Here is a 15,813-nt window from a genome sequence, read left to right on the forward strand (position 1 = left end):
TACATAAGTGCTGGAAAACTAAAGCAAAAGAACAGGGAATGCTCAAAAGATTCAGTAGGTCCTTCAGAATGAGTCAGGCACTGGCCCTTGATCAGAGTTCATGTCTGCTTTGAGGAAAGTATATTCCAATATCTAAAGTTGTTCCCTGCTAGCTGTTCCACAATGCAACTCATCCAAAATTCTGTCACCCATATTCTGGCCCAAAACAACACTTTTAGCATATTCCATTCACATTTCTGTCCCCATGTTATTCTTCAACCCTGCCATTTCCCAACTCATTGATTTCAAAAATCCCAAACTGCTGGCACACTGGGAATCTTGCCTTCCACAGCTCCCATCAGCCTATGTCCCTACAACAACCACACTCTTCCACCTCTGGCCCACTTTGGCCTTGCACCATTATACCTATGGTGGTACATTCTTGATCTCATTTGTTCCCACACCCTTTAATGTTCTTTCTAAGGCCATCTACCTTTCTACCGCTTGCCTCCTTTTAAACATACTTCCGAATCAAATTTCCAAAGAGGGATATAAGTCAAATTAATTACATTTGTATAAGAATTAGATAAATATTGCAAAAGTATTCTAAAATGTGGGAAAAGAGTGAAGCACTTATAACTCCACATTGTCGAGTCAGGTCAGACACAATTGGGCTGAAATTACCATGACTATGCATTGTTTGGAAGGCTCTTTTGATAGCCCAGCTGATGGTGAGTAGAAGCTGTCTTTTCTTTTCGGAATTTTGGGCACCAGCTCTGAATGAAAACTGGAACTGACACAGAAGGAGAAGTGAAACACTCATGCTATTTGCTGCTCCTTCATACCTGAGCTCTCGAAAGAAATCTCCAGATGGCCTCATTCTTGGCTTCCTCAGCAGCACCGCTTCTCACCACCACTGCATGAGCTGGCACAATAGCCCAGTGACAATTCTTGTATTGTTCAATGGGTTTTCTGGTGCCATCTACACACAGGAGCTCATATTTATGCTTCTCAGCAGCTGGATAAAAAACAATGGAAGAAAATAATCCTTCAGATGGACTTAAGCACACCTCCCAACCCAATGTCCTAGTTCAGGCAGTAAATGTCAAATATCAGGATCTGATAAATACATGTTTCAATGTAATTATCAGTGGAGCAATGTTGCTGTAAGCCCCTTTCATGACCATGCCTTCTTGCTCCCACATTCAAAGATCTCCTATGCATCCACTTGCATTGGAGGCAATTCAGAGAATGTTCACAAGGTTGATCCCTGAGATATGTGAAGAACAGTTGACCAAGTATAGAAGAATGAGAGGTAATCTCATTGAAATATATGAAATTCTGAGGAGTATTGACAGGGTGGATGCTGAAGCGATGTTTCTCCTTGTGGGAATATCTAAAATTATCAGGCTTAGTTTCAGAATAAGGGTCATCCATTTCAGATGGAGACAAAGAGGAATTTTTTTCTGTCAGAGCCTCATGAATCTTTAGAATTGTATGACCAGGAAGGTCTGTGAAGACAGAACCATTCTTCCTACTTACATATCCTTGACAGAATCATGGATATATAACTAGGAAAAAAGTTGCGAAGGTAAATGTGGGACCTTTAGAGAATGAGGCTGGTGAATGATTAACAGGAAACAGAGAAATGGCAGATATACTCAATCAATTTTTTTGCATCAGTCTTCACTGTGGAAGATACTGCAAATATCCCTAAAGTAACAGATGAGCTAATTTCAAATCACAGGGAGGAACTTGTAAACATCCCAGTCACAGAGGATAAAATATTAGAGAAACTCATGGGACTGAAGGTAGACAAGTCGCTGGGACCTGGTGGCTTGTGCTCAAAGGTTTTAAAGGAAGCGGCTGAAGAGATAATGGACACATTGGTTGATTTTTGCAAAACTTGTCAAATTCCTGGAAGATGCCAGAAGATTGGAAAACAGCCAATGTGACTCCTCTGTTCAAAAGTGAGGAAGACAGAAGACGGGGAACTAGAGGCCAGTTAGTTTAACATCTGTTGTTGTCAAAATACTGGAGTCAATAATCAAAGAGGAGATAACTAATTATTTAGGAAAATTGGATATGATTAAACCTAGTCAGCATTGTTTTATGGAAGGTAAATCATGTTTGACAAATTTGCTAAAATTCTTTGAGGAGTGACAGGGAGAATTGATGGGGTGGGAAGTGGGGCAACCTCTAGATGTACTGTATTTAGATTTCCAAAAGGACTTTGACAAGGTGCCATATAGAGGATGGTGAATAAATTCAGAGTCCAGGGTATGGATGGATTGAAAACTGGCTGTTGCATAGAAAACAAAGGGATCCAGGGATCGGTTCTTGTCCCTCAATTCTTTATTTTTTATACATTAATGATCTGGAGGAAAGAACAAAATGTAAGGTTTCCAAGTTTGCCGGTGATATGAAAGTTGGTGTCATGTCGTGATGAGGATATTGTGATTCTGCAACAGGATATAGATAGATTAAATGATTTGATGGAAACTTGGCAATTGGGCTTTAATGTGGGGAAGTGTGAGTTCATGCACTCTGGTAAGGGGAATCAAAAGTAGATTATCATCTGAATAGAGATAGACTGCAAGTGAGTGAAGTTCAGAGGGATCTAGGTGTTCTAGTGCATAAAGCACAAAAGGTTAGCAGGCAGGTCCAATGGGTAATTAAGAAGGCAAATGGTATTTGGGTCTTTATTGCGACAGGGTTGGAGTATAAGACTAGGGAGGTCTTGTTACAGTTGTGGAGGGTGTTGGTGAAGCTACAGTTGGTCTTCTTACCTAAAAAAATGGTATTGTAGCATTGAAGCAAGTCCAAAGGAGATTTATCAGGCTAATTCCTGGCATGAGAGAGTTTTCCTATGAAGAAAGGCTAGACATTTTTGGGTCTGTATTCCCTGGAATTTTGAAGAATGAAGGGTGACCTTATTCAAACATATAAGATCCTGAGGGGTCTTGACGGGATAAGATGTTGAGATGTTTTCACCAGTGGGAGAGTCACAAACAAGAGGACATAGTTATAAACTAAGGGGCCAGTCATTTAAAACTGAGGTGCATAGAAACTTCTCTCAGAAGGTAGTGACTATCTGGAATTCTCTGTCCCTGAGGGTGATTGAGGCCAGATCATTAGATATATATAAGGCAAGCTAGATAAATATTTGAAAGACTGAGAACTTGACAGTTATTGGGAACTGACACAGAAGAGGAGTGGAGGCCGCCATACATCAGCCATGATCATATTGAATGACACCACAGGCTTGAGGGACCAGGTGGCCTTCTCCTGCTCCTATTTTCTTCTGTTCCTGTGTTCCTTGAACATACAAGGCAGAGATTAACAGACTTTGAATTACAAGGGAGTCAAAGGGCATGGGGAGAGTCCAAGGAAATAGTGTTGAGGCCAAAGTTGAATCAGCTGTAATGTTATTGAATAGCAGAGAAGGATCGTCAGGCTGAAAGGCCTGCTCCTACTCCTCTTTATTATGTTCTTTCCTTTGAGTGGTCTCCCTCTGTCGCACCTGACTTCCAGCTCAGCACCCAGTCTGATCTTTGACCACCAGATGTGAAGCACACTTTGTCTGAGAAGAGATAGAATTAAGGATTATTTGCAGAGATTCACCCACCTGGCACTGTGGTGTGTTTCACAAAGGCCACATTTCCAGCACCTTCCTTCAAACATCTGGAAAGAAATAACCAGATGTATCAGTTTCTATAAAGGGCAAGTCACTTCTTTACCCAGAGTGTCAAAGGGGCTCTGTGACATAGTAAATAACTTCCACAAGTCTCCAGCAGGATTAGACTGTGAATAAAATGAAATCAAGAGGTGGTTTTGTGCCAGCTGTTTTCATATTTATTTATGAAGAAAGGGCAACATATAGAGAAACCTATAATATTATCAACAACTCCATTGAAGAAGGAACAAACTCCTCCTGTCACACAGACAAGTTTCCACCATACCATAAACACTGCTCTGCATAGTATTCACACATAGGACTGTCTTATCACCTTCTTTCACACAGTGCTGCCAAGAAAGGAGATAAAGAGAAGGTTAGGTGAGATGGACGGAGAACCAAAAGGGGAAATTGGCCCACAGGCTCAGCGCAGAGGATGATTTCCTCTTCAGTGGCAAATAACAGCAAGCAGTACAATGACAACTGTTAACAAGCCAGCACTTATCGCCCAAACCTTAGTTACCTTTGAGGTAGTGCTGGTTGCCTAATTTTTGAACTGCTGCAGTCCACTTGTGAAACCATTCTCACTCACAGGGAGTTCTGGGATTTTTACCCAGTATGATGAAGGAACAGCAAGAAACGTCCAAGTTAGATCAGTATGTGACTTGGCCGTGATGGTGATCCCACGTACCTGATATCCTTGAACATCTAAGCAGTGGAGGCTGTGTGTTTGGGAGGTACTATTGGAGACAATATGGTGAGCTGCAGCAGTTCGGTCTGGGTGAGAACACACTGCAGGCATAAGGTGCTGAAGGTGGAGGGAGTGAATGTTTCAGCACATGTACAAAGTAGTCATCAAGCAGGTTGATTTGACCTGGATTGAACTGAGCTTTTCATGTGATGTTGGGGCTGCAACTTGGGGTAATACATCACACTCCTCACATGGCTTGTAGGTAACAAAAAGGCTCTGGGGAAGTCTGAAGATGAGCAAGCCATTGCAAAGAAATACAACTTACAACAGCAACTGAAGAATTGAAGTGAATTATTTCATTGGTTTTCTGGCGGATGATTGCCCCTAGACTGTTGAATGACAGAAGCACTGAATCAAGCTGTTGTGGATGTACCCTGCCCTGACCAACTCTTGTAGCACTTGTGGCCTCCAGCAGGTCAGGTACAATGACCATTTCCTGTGGTACTAGCTTTGGCTTCTGCCAGTATTGTCTTTGATCCTCAAAATAGCCCTAAAGCACAAGGTATGGTCCAAATTTTTTAAGAATGCCCCTAAAATCCCTGATGAATAATCCATCATTTAACCATCTTCCTTTCCACTCCTGCACATTATAGACACTCCATCTCTTTCACACGCATGTACACACACATTCCCTTTGCTCTTTACTATTCTTCTTTTCAATGCTATTCAATTGAAAATTTCCTCCAGTTCTCCTTATGGGTGTTCACCTGAGATATTAACTGTTGGCTCCTTCCACACCAGGGTTGGCTGGTTTTCATCATTTTGCAAGTGGATCAACAATAAAACCACTGACTTCAGAGGTTTGAAGTAATTTTAACCTTATTGTTAGTAGAGTCAAATTGTTCAACAGATGCTTAATATCAACTAGAGAAAAGAGGAAGAGATTTGGACTTGTTTAGACTAAAGCACATGTGATTAGCAGAGAAATGGAACTTGCTGTATTACAGAAACATCTAATGATGTAAAAAACGAGGAACACCTACCGAAATGCTCCTGAGTAATCGTAGTATGGTTCATCATGTGATCGTTTGCAGTGGTTCTCAGCTGTTCCTTTACACAGCTCACAGAGCTTAGGGAAAGTTGCCTTGGCACCTGGAACACAGCTGGAGGAGAAGAAATTTCCCACAACTGGAAACGAAAAGGAAATGAAGATGCAGTAAGTGACAATTGGATTCCACGCATGGGGAAAAGAGTTCAAAAATGCAGAAGACCAAAGTAACTTCAGCAAAGCAAAAAAAAAAAGGTCTTGCGTAGCAGACACGGTGGTGTAGCGGTTAGCGTGACCCTATTACAGCGCCAGTGACCCAGGTTCAATTCCGGCCACTGTCTGTAAGGAGTTTGCACGTTCTCCCAGTGTTTGCGTGGGTTTCCTCCGGGTGCTCCGGTTTCCTCCCACATTCCAGAGATGCACGGGTTAGGAAGTTGTGGGCATACTATGTTGGCGCCGGAAGCATGGCGACACTTGAGGGCTGCCCCCAGAACACGCTACGCAAAAGATGCACTTCACAGTGTGTTTCGATGTACACGTGACTAATAAAGATACCTTATCTTATCCTGTCTACCAGATTTTTTGTTGTGTGAACTTCCACACTCTCATTGTGGCTGTGACAGCCCTACCCTCAGATAATCCCACCTCACCTCCACCCCCCCCCCCACCCCTATGGTTATAGCAGTCTAAAATCCAGCTCATTTTTCCCACTGTGGCCAAGATAGTCAGAGCACAAGCTCATCCCTCCACATTCTCACTATGGCTGCTACAGTCCTGGCCTTAGCTAATTCCTCTACACCAGCTTAGCTGTGAGAGTCCTAGTCTGCAGTGATACTGTTCCAGACAACTGTCTGCTGTCTTGTAGCCAGCAGATTCGGACACTACTATCAGACCTGTCTTTGATCCAGGTCTTCTGTCCCTGTTCCCTCCACACAAATAAGCACCAAAAGGCAGAGGTAAAAAAATCAGAGAAAGGAAGAACAGAGAGAGGAAACGGGGAGTCAAAAGAGTGGGGGGAGAGAGACACACAAACGGAGAGTGAGTGAATCAACAAAGGTAAGAGAGCCAGTGGTTACTATTAGAAGGTAATAACAAAGAGAGGGAAAGAAATTCCAGCAGAGAGAGGATAAAACAGAAAACCTGAAGGGAGAGTGTGACAGAAAGGAGATAAAGAGACGGGTAGGTGAGAACTGAAGGAGGAACTGTTAGTTTGAAAGACCAAGGAGGAAGAAGGGAAGTGAAAGATATTTTCAGTAAAGATTGTAGGAACAAGTCAAAAGGATGACAGATATAGTTGGGAGCCTCACTACAGCAAAATCTGATCCATCAAATCTTACTTTTTTTATCACTTGAGATAAATGCGCATAAGCCTGAGTTTTGAAATCACCTCCTAAAACATTGGTCAGAAATTCAGATGCACAATCTGTGATTCATTGCTCATTATGGCAAGATAAAGTGGGAGAGTGCGCACTATAATTTCAGATGTTCTCTGTCCGCGATAAGGCGCTAAACAATTCATGTAATTCTGCAAAATTAGCGCTGTACAATACGGTTCTCATTATACATTCCAAGATATTTTTAGAGCCATTATTGCGTTGCCATGTCGTGACTGGTGCACTGTTACCTCTGGACTTTTCTTTATATCCTTCTGCTAATCCTATTTCATTTACTGCATAATTGCAGCATACATTAGTCCAATGCATTGCGCCTGCTGCTGAGTTCGATGACATCCTTGTGTGAAGTTCTTCTACCTTGTATATTCTAAACATTGAGATGTTTTTTGAGAGTATAAGGAAGTACAACATTTTACCTTCTTCAATGGGGTTAACTCCATTCCAAGATGTTAGGTTGTGTTTCAAAATCGTTCCTATTGGGATAATCCAGCCAGCAGATTTGCCCAGGCCGGTGTGGCAGGATTTTTTGCCCATTAGATCTTGGAACCCAAAGTTGCTTCCTTGCTTTACTACTGCTACAGCATAGTAACAGGATTTCCCTGTAGCAATATAAAATGTACCGTCCATCATATTCAGATTCAGATTATTTTATTGTCATATACACCAGGGTGCAACGAAATTCCTTCTCGTATGAAGCTCACAGAGTAAACAATGTACATGGTATTAATAAATAAAACAATAAATACAAAGATGAGTGCAAAAACAGCAGAATGGTGCAAATATTGTAGTGCAAACCGAAGTACTGCAAAAAGAAATGCTGAAGTGACAATAACGGAATAACCGAGGGAGGTAGAATTAAGAATACAGGAACTATTAGAACCATAGATAATACCAACTGTATTTAAATATAATGCCAATATTCTACTTATTATACTCATGAAATAAGATGCTTGTGGAATCTCTGCTGAAAGCCACAGACACAAATTTTAAGGTCAAATGCCTTAAAGTGTTGTAATAGAGAATTACTTTCAAGAACACTGTAGAAAGGATAGTAACAGTGATACTGAGAACAGCAGAGATGGGTTCATTGCAAATTAATGGAATAATTATTAAAGAGGGCTTTTGGCTGTTGTACAGATTTTTTTGGATGGGAGTATTAAATGTTATAAAGATCTCTATATGTTATAAATGTAATAAGGATCAAAATGGCAAATGGAATATTGGCCTTCATTGCTAGAGGGATTGATTTTAAGAGCAGGGAGGTTATGCTGCAACTGTACAGGGCACTGGTGAGGCCGCACCTGGAGTACTGCATGCAGTTCTGGTCTCCTTACTTGAGGAAGGATATACTGGCTTTGGAGGCGATGCAGAGGAGGTTCACCAGGTTGATTCCGGAGATGAAGGGGTTAGCCTGTGAGGAGAGATTAAGTTGCCTGGTGCTACACTCACTGGAATTCAGAAGAACGAGAGGGGATCTTATAAAAAAATATAAAATTATAAAAGGGATGGATAGGATAGAGGCAGAAAGGTTGTTTCCACTGGTAGGTGAGACTAGAACTAGGGGACATTGCCTCAAGATTTGGGGGAATAGATTTAGGATGGAGATGAGGAGGAACTACTTTTCCAAGATAATAGTGAATCTGTGGAATTCTCTGCCCAGGGAAGTAGTAGAGGGTACCTCATTAAATACAGTTAAGACACAGTCAGATAGATTTTTGCATAGTAGGGGAATTAAAGGTTATGAGGAAAGGCAGGTAGGTGGAGCTGAGTCCACGGCCAGATCAGCCGTGATCTTATTGAATGGCAGAGCACACTTGATGGGCCAGATGGCTTCCTCCTGCTTCTATTTCTCATTTACTTTTAACTTGTGATGAACCATTCTCCAGTCATTTCACAGGTTATAGAAATGACTCAAAAGGGGTCTACCACAGATTATACAGTGAGTTCTACAGATCATAGAGATGTCTCTGGAGAAGATTCTATCACTGGTTATGATGATGACTGGAGAGGGGTCTACTGCAGATTGTAGAGGACTCTGATCTGGGGTCTGTCATAGATTATAGAGGTGACTAGAGAGGGGTCTGTCACAGGTTATAGAGAACATTGGGGAGGGGTTCTGTCAGGTTCCTTTCCCGACTGCAGGTTACTATGATAACATCTCTGGTCTGTCCTGCCAGCAATGCAGGATATATTGAGAAATTATGACAGAGGATTCTAGGATATTGATTCTAAGGTATAATTCTTTGAGTACGACTATGACAGGCTATTCCTTGGCTAACCTGTGGAACAGCTCCCTCAACTCAGATGTTTGTAAAGAGGATTCTGCAAAGCTAACTGGGGCTGAGAAGAACGTTGCCGTGTCTCTAACTAATGACTTGGGTAGTCTATTCAGTTTTATTCAGCAGTTTGGTACCAACTGGTCCGGCGTATGGATTAGAAAGTAGTCGATGCTCTGTTTGTGAATTAAGTCACTTTCACTCCTGGTTTTATTCACCATGTGTTTTAAGATAGTGTTTTTTGTCCAACTGAATGAGTTACTAGGCCATTTCAGTGCCAAACACAATTCTGTGCTCTGGAATCACATGCAGCCAGAAACAGGTAAAGGTGGCAGATTTTCATCTGGGAAGACATTACAAATAATGCAGTGACTATCCCTCTCATTTGCAGTCATGCTTTTGCTCTCAACATCTGATAATTGTTTACCTGCAGTCTTTTCGGCTATGATTGGCTTAAGACGCGGCTCAGGCACGAGACCTCCTGCATATATATCTCCCCCATCCACAGTTATAGCATCTGCTTTTCGATTCTGAGAATCAGAAATATGAATGTGGTTAAATGGGCTCCCTGTCCCTTCCTTCTAATCAGCCAATACTTCGGACAAAAGGAGTTCTCTCATTAACTCTGTTTCTCTTTCCACAGATGCTGCCTGCCCTGATGAGTGTTTCCAGTATTTTCAGGACTTTGACATTGTTCTTCCCCATTTTCTTTCATATTATTGTGTTCATAAAATCCATTTCACCATTGTTTAGTCTACACTTCCCAAAGCTGGGTTTGTTTCCTGTATATTCAGCATTTTGACAATAAAGAAGTTCTAATTGACATCTAGTAAGATTTACATGGATAAATGCCTTCCTTTTACTTCCTGTAAACTGATCTCTCATATGTCAGTCTGTTTAAGGTAATCTATCTGGCATGACTTCTATCACCAGTTTGTTGTCTAAGTAATTTCTAACTACTGATTCAAAATGTGTTCTACTTTTACACCTCATGTGGCCTTTTTCTCCATTCTTGCGGCAAATTCTTTTCTATCTTTTTCAAATTTGTTGAGAACTTGACAAGACAAGACAAGATATCTTTATTAGTTACAAGCACATCAAAACACACAGTGAAATGCATCTTTTGCGTAGTGTTCTGGGGGCAGCCCGCAAGTGTCGCCACACTTCCGGCGTCAACATAGCACGCTCACAACTTCCGAACCCCTACGTCTTTGGAATGTGGGAAGAAACCGGAGCACCCAGAGGAAACCCACACAGACACGGGGAGAACGTACAAACTCCTTACAGATGGCGGCTGGAATTGAACCCGGGTCTCTGGCACTGTAATAGCGTTACACTAACCGCTGCACTACTGCACCTGCCCTTAGGAATAGTAAAGGGAAAAAAAACTGGTGGGAGTTGTCTATAGGCCACCAAATAATAACATTACAGTGGCACGGGCAATAAACCAAGAAATAGATGTAGCTGAGGATGCGGAGCGTCTACAGAGAGACATAGATAGGTTAAGTGAGTGGGCAAGGGTTTGGCAGATGGAGTACAATGTTGGTAAATGCGAGGTCATCCACTTTGGAAGCAAAAATAGATGATCAGATTATCATTTAAGTGCTGAAAGGTTGCAGCACGCTGTTGTTGTGCAGAGGGACTCGGGAGTGCTTGTGAATGAATCGCAAAAGGTTGGTTTGCTGCGACTGTACAGGGTACTGGTGAGGCTGCACCTGGAGTACTGCACGCAGTTCTGGTGTCCTTTCTTGAGGAAGTATATACTGGCTTTGGAGGTGGTGCAGAGGGAGGTTCACCAAGTTGACTCTGGAGATGAGGGCGTTAGCCTAATGAGGAGAGATTGAGTCACCTGGGACTATACTCCTGGAATTCAGAAGAATGAGAGGGGATCCTATATAATATATAAAATTATTAAAGGGATAGATAAGATAGAGGCAGGAAGGTTGTTTCCACTGGTAGGTGAGACAAGGACTAGGGACGTAGCCTCAAGATTTGGGGAGTCAGTTTAGGACGGAGATGAGGAGAAACTGCTTTTCCCAGAGAATAGTGAATCTGTGAATTCTCTGCCCAGGGAAGCAGTAGAGGCTACCTCATTAAATATATTTAAGACATATCACATGTGACATTTATGACATATCACATGGTGATGCCTTTGTACTTTTCACTTCAGTGACATCTGATCAGAGTGGTGAGACATATATCACGAAGTAAAGTAAAGTCACTCCATCTCCCTCTGTTGCAAGTTCCCTTTTGGCTAAGAAGCAAATCCTCAGGCTTAATTTATACCACAAATATTCTCAAATCCAGGGTTCCAGTATAGAAATCTACCTTGCCTAGATTCACTACCCTAGAGAATAGGTTACAGGGAACTAAATGGAAGAAAGGGATTAATGGGATTACAGGATTGGACTGAAAGCCAGCATAGTCTTGATGGCTAACATAACATATGAAAATAACCAGATGCTGTTGGGATAGCACAATGATGCTGCTGCCTCACAGCTCCAGAAACCCAGGTTCGATCCTGGCCTCTGGTGCTAATTACATGAAGTTTGCATGTTCTCCCTGTGATCATGTTGGTTTCCTCTGGGTTCTACTGTTTCCTCCCACATCCCAAAGACGTGAAGGATGGTAGCTTAACTGGCTACAACTGGGGGTGGGGTGGCTGTTGGGAACTTGCCTTCGTGTCGGGTGGATGACAGAAGAATCGGGGGGAGTTGATGAGTCATGTAAAAGAAAGTAGCTTGTGGGAATAAGTGGAGGAATGTGACAGGGGGAGTGTTCTGAAAGCCAGCACAGATTTGATGGGCTGAATGGCCTTCTTCTGTGTCATATGAGGAATATCGGTATCTGTGTCTGTTTCCACACGTTCCCACATTCATGTTGGAGGGATACCATCAGCTGGGCAGTAGTATGGCTTGTCCTGGGCAAAGAGGGGTTTGCAGTCTTGAAACATTAGACATAACTATACCAAGCATATTACCAGGTATTATACAGCTCCAGGTGACCACAGCATCTTATAGGCTCATCTGCTGACCCAACACCAGGAGCTATTGGCCACTTTGTAGCACTGTTTGTAATTCTGTTTGTAATTTTTTAACAAAAAAGAAATATTCTAGGATGATGGCTCACATGTTGTTAAGGCAACTGAAGTTAAATTTGGGTTCAGTGGTTTTACATATCTCACAACAGATTAATGGGGATGGGATGGAAAAGTTGTGAAGAAATGTTGTGGTGTAGATGTGGAAGAGGGGTCAAAGCACAAACCATATATATATGGGTGACAAACCTGCTCACATCAGTCCCACGGCACCCATAACAGAAAGGATGTGGAAGACCTAAACTTAAAAATCTTCAGAATACTTATCAATGGCCTTTACTGAACACCTTGAATAATGAATCTTTTTCTCCAACATCACCTCAGCATGCCAATACTCTATGAGCTGATACCTGCTGGAAGGTACACTCCATAGACAAGATGCTTTCTGATAAACCTTTCCTCTACCAACAGCTCATTCAGTTAGAGGGAGGGACTAGCAGCAGAGGGGACTTGTGTTCAATGGGCTTGGGGAGACTCAGTTTAGAATTATAAAACAAACAGTGCCATCTGCTGTTCTAATTGTACTGCAACTCAAGTAATTAAATGCTTGGGATACAAAGGAGACACAAGAGGTTGCGGATGCCAGAATCTGGAGCAACAAACCATCTGCTAGAGGAACTCAGTGGGTCGAGCAATATCTGTGCGGGAAAAGAAATGGTCAATGTTTCAGGTCAAAACCCCGCATCAGGACTGCTCGACTCACTGAGTTCCTCCAGCAGATTGTTTGTTGTGTTTGGAATACAAACTTCTGCCAAGTCCAAATAAAGCTTTACCTTGATAGCAGTCAAACAAGCTGCAGTCGAGTCCTCGATTATACATTGAAAGTTGAAGAAATGCTTTGACATTGCATCCTTCAAATCATTGCATTTTGACAACTCTGCTGTTGAGATTGTACACCATGTAATCTTTTCATCATCTGCAAATGAAAACGCTGCAAAAAGATTTAAAAAAGGGCATCAGAGAACAATTAGCAAAGGGGGAAGTAGCACAGAAATTATACGAGGTTCAGAATGAAAGATATGGTGATTATATAGGGCAAAGACCACAATGGTTTTGCGGGGACACTAAAAGCACAATGGTTCTGTAGGAGGCAAAAAGGTAAATAGCAGTAGTACAGGAGAAAGGGAAAGGAACATCATACAGTTAAACTGCAAAGTTATACAGAATTGAAAACAATCAATAAAAACACAGGATAGAAGATGACAGTGATTATACAAAGGAGACAATTAATATACAGCTCAGTACATTAATTCTGTGAGGGAGAGAAGAATACATTTGTATATCATCTTTTATGCCAAAGCACCTCAATGATCATTCTTGCCAAAATACTACTTTAAGTGTACTGGATATTCAGTAGCCAACTTCAGCAAAGGTGAGTGTGGGTGCATCAATCCATTTTTGGAAGCAGTGAGGGGTGGAGAGGGAAATTATCAACAATAAGTAGAAGGAGAGAGTGGAGTGAATTTACGGTGAAAGAAAAGGGGGAAGGTTAGATTGGATTTATTGGTAAAGAAATAGAGAAAAATAACATACAGGGGACTACATGAACAGCGAGATATAGGAAAAAAGGGAGGGGGGAGAGAGGGAGGAAGGAAGAAAAGAAGACAACAACATAGTGTTGGGTCTGCTGTTGTTCATCATTTATATTAACAATTTGGATGAGAATGTAGGTGGCATGGTTAGTAAGTTTGTGGATGACTCTAAAATTGGTGGTGCGGTGGACAGTGAAGGTGGTTATCTAAGATTACAGTGGGATCTTAAGCAACTGGGCCAGTGGACCAAGGAATGGCAGAAGGGGTTTAATTCAGATTGTATTTTGGTAAGATAAGCCAGGGCAAGCCTCACACAGTAAGTGGTAGGACCCTGCGGAGTATTTTAGAACAGAGAGACTAAAGGGTACAGGTGCATAGTTCCTTGAAAGTGGCAACACAGATGAAGAAGGAATTTTGCACACTTTTCTTCATCATTCAGAATATTGAGTACAGGAGTTGGGACGTCATGTTACACCTGTACACAACGTTGGTAAGGCCACATTTGGAGTACTGCATGCAGCTCTGGTCTCCCTGCTTTGGAAGAATGTTATTAAACTGGAGAGGATGCTAAAAAGATTTACGAAGATGTTACCAGGACTGGAGGGCTTGGGTTATAAGGCGAGGCTGGATAGCCTAGGACTTTTTTCCCTGGAGCATATGAGACTGAGGGGTAGACCTTAAAGAGGTTTATAAAATCATGAGGGGCAGAGATGAGGTGAATAGCCACATTCTTTTCCCAGGTAGGGAGTCCCCAAAACTAGAGGGGCATAGATTTGAAGTGAGATGGGAAAAAATTTTAAAGGGACCAGAGGGGCAACTTTTTCACACAGAGAGTGGTGAGCATATGGAACAAACTGCCAGAGGAAGTGGTAGAGACAGATAAACTTAGGACATTAAAAGGCATTTGGACAGTTACATGGAATTGAAAAGGTTAGAGGGATATGGGCCAAACACAGGCAACTGGGACTAGCTCAGTTAAGCAACTTGGTCGGCATGGATCAGTTGGGCAGAAGGGCCTGTTTCTGTGCTGCACAGCTCTATGACTCTATAAAGGAGAGAGTGAACACATCAATGACACAGAAGGGAAAGGATTCTAATTGTAGAGGAAGGGCAAACATCATGTACAAAAGCAAGACAGAGATGCAGAGAATTATAGAGAAAGACAGGGAATTTTGCACATTGGATGAGGAAAGAACTTTGAGCAGGACTCCAGGAACGTATCCGCCACTATCCTTCAAATGATACTCAGACATCCAGCTGAGTGAGCTTTGCTTCAGTCGTTATGTACAATATTGATTCTGGACTATTGCAGCAAATTGAACTCTGGTTCATTTGAGGAACTAAAAATTTAAGATATATATTTACATCTGGAAATGAAAAGATCTGTATGGAAATATAGCATCAATTAAAATTCCAGCAAAACAAACAAACATCATACTCACAAATAATTGCAGCGAATATAACACTGTGGAGATACACCATCTCGTCAAACCATGGAGTGACGGAATAGAGAAATTGTGTGGCTCTGTCACAAACCTGCTGTGCAGTTGTTTGTAGCAGGACTTTGTATTCCTCTCTCCTTTATAAAGTCTAGGGAATGAGACACACTGACGTTGGTCTGCTTGGGTTATATTTCACAGGTACATTCACTGAAACTCAACCCACCTGTGCTACCTACAAATAAACCATTGTTTAAACCTCAAGGAATGTAGTGAAGGAACAGAGTGTAATCTCCAAGGGAACTAGGAGGGGATTTCCTGTTAATTCTAGACATTAGTTCATTTCATAAATAAAAATAATGTTGTTTGGGCATTCAGAGAACATATTTCCTATCATCTGGTTTTCTGTATTTCATCCTTGTCCTTTTGTTATCCATCATTACATTAAACGTTTTATTTGCTTAACTTATTTAGCTATTCTTTCATTCACTTTTTTTTTGCCTTCGCCCTATTTAGAATTGTTTTTATGTGACACTGGTATGCAAACTCATTACTCACCTACACCAGAACATTCTATGCACGATTTCAAGTTGAGAAATATTGTCTTAAATCACAATAGTGATGTCATTTCTGGCTTTCTGTATTGAGCTGAGAGCAGATTTTTTAAAGGCTTCACATATT

General features: G+C 41.7%; 1 protein-coding gene across 1 annotated transcript in view; it reads right to left on the reverse strand.

Moving 5' to 3' along the window:
* Positions 1-15,283, reverse strand: part of LOC127571503 (serotransferrin-1-like) — a 34,748-nt gene extending 19,465 nt beyond the window's left edge. Inside the window, exons 1-7 of the mRNA XM_052017922.1 lie at positions 15,136-15,283; positions 12,935-13,092; positions 9,492-9,594; positions 7,205-7,387; positions 5,390-5,534; positions 3,608-3,663; positions 825-997 (exon numbers count right to left, since the gene is read on the reverse strand). Coding sequence (XP_051873882.1) covers positions 825-997; positions 3,608-3,663; positions 5,390-5,534; positions 7,205-7,387; positions 9,492-9,594; positions 12,935-13,092; positions 15,136-15,175 — 858 coding nt within the window. The 5' untranslated portion in view covers positions 15,176-15,283. The remainder of the gene's footprint in view (positions 1-824; positions 998-3,607; positions 3,664-5,389; positions 5,535-7,204; positions 7,388-9,491; positions 9,595-12,934; positions 13,093-15,135) is intronic.
* Positions 15,284-15,813: the final 530 nt, after the last annotated feature.

Source organism: Pristis pectinata, chromosome 6 (genome assembly GCF_009764475.1).
Source record: "Pristis pectinata isolate sPriPec2 chromosome 6, sPriPec2.1.pri, whole genome shotgun sequence".
Lineage (NCBI taxonomy): Eukaryota > Metazoa > Chordata > Chondrichthyes > Rhinopristiformes > Pristidae > Pristis > Pristis pectinata.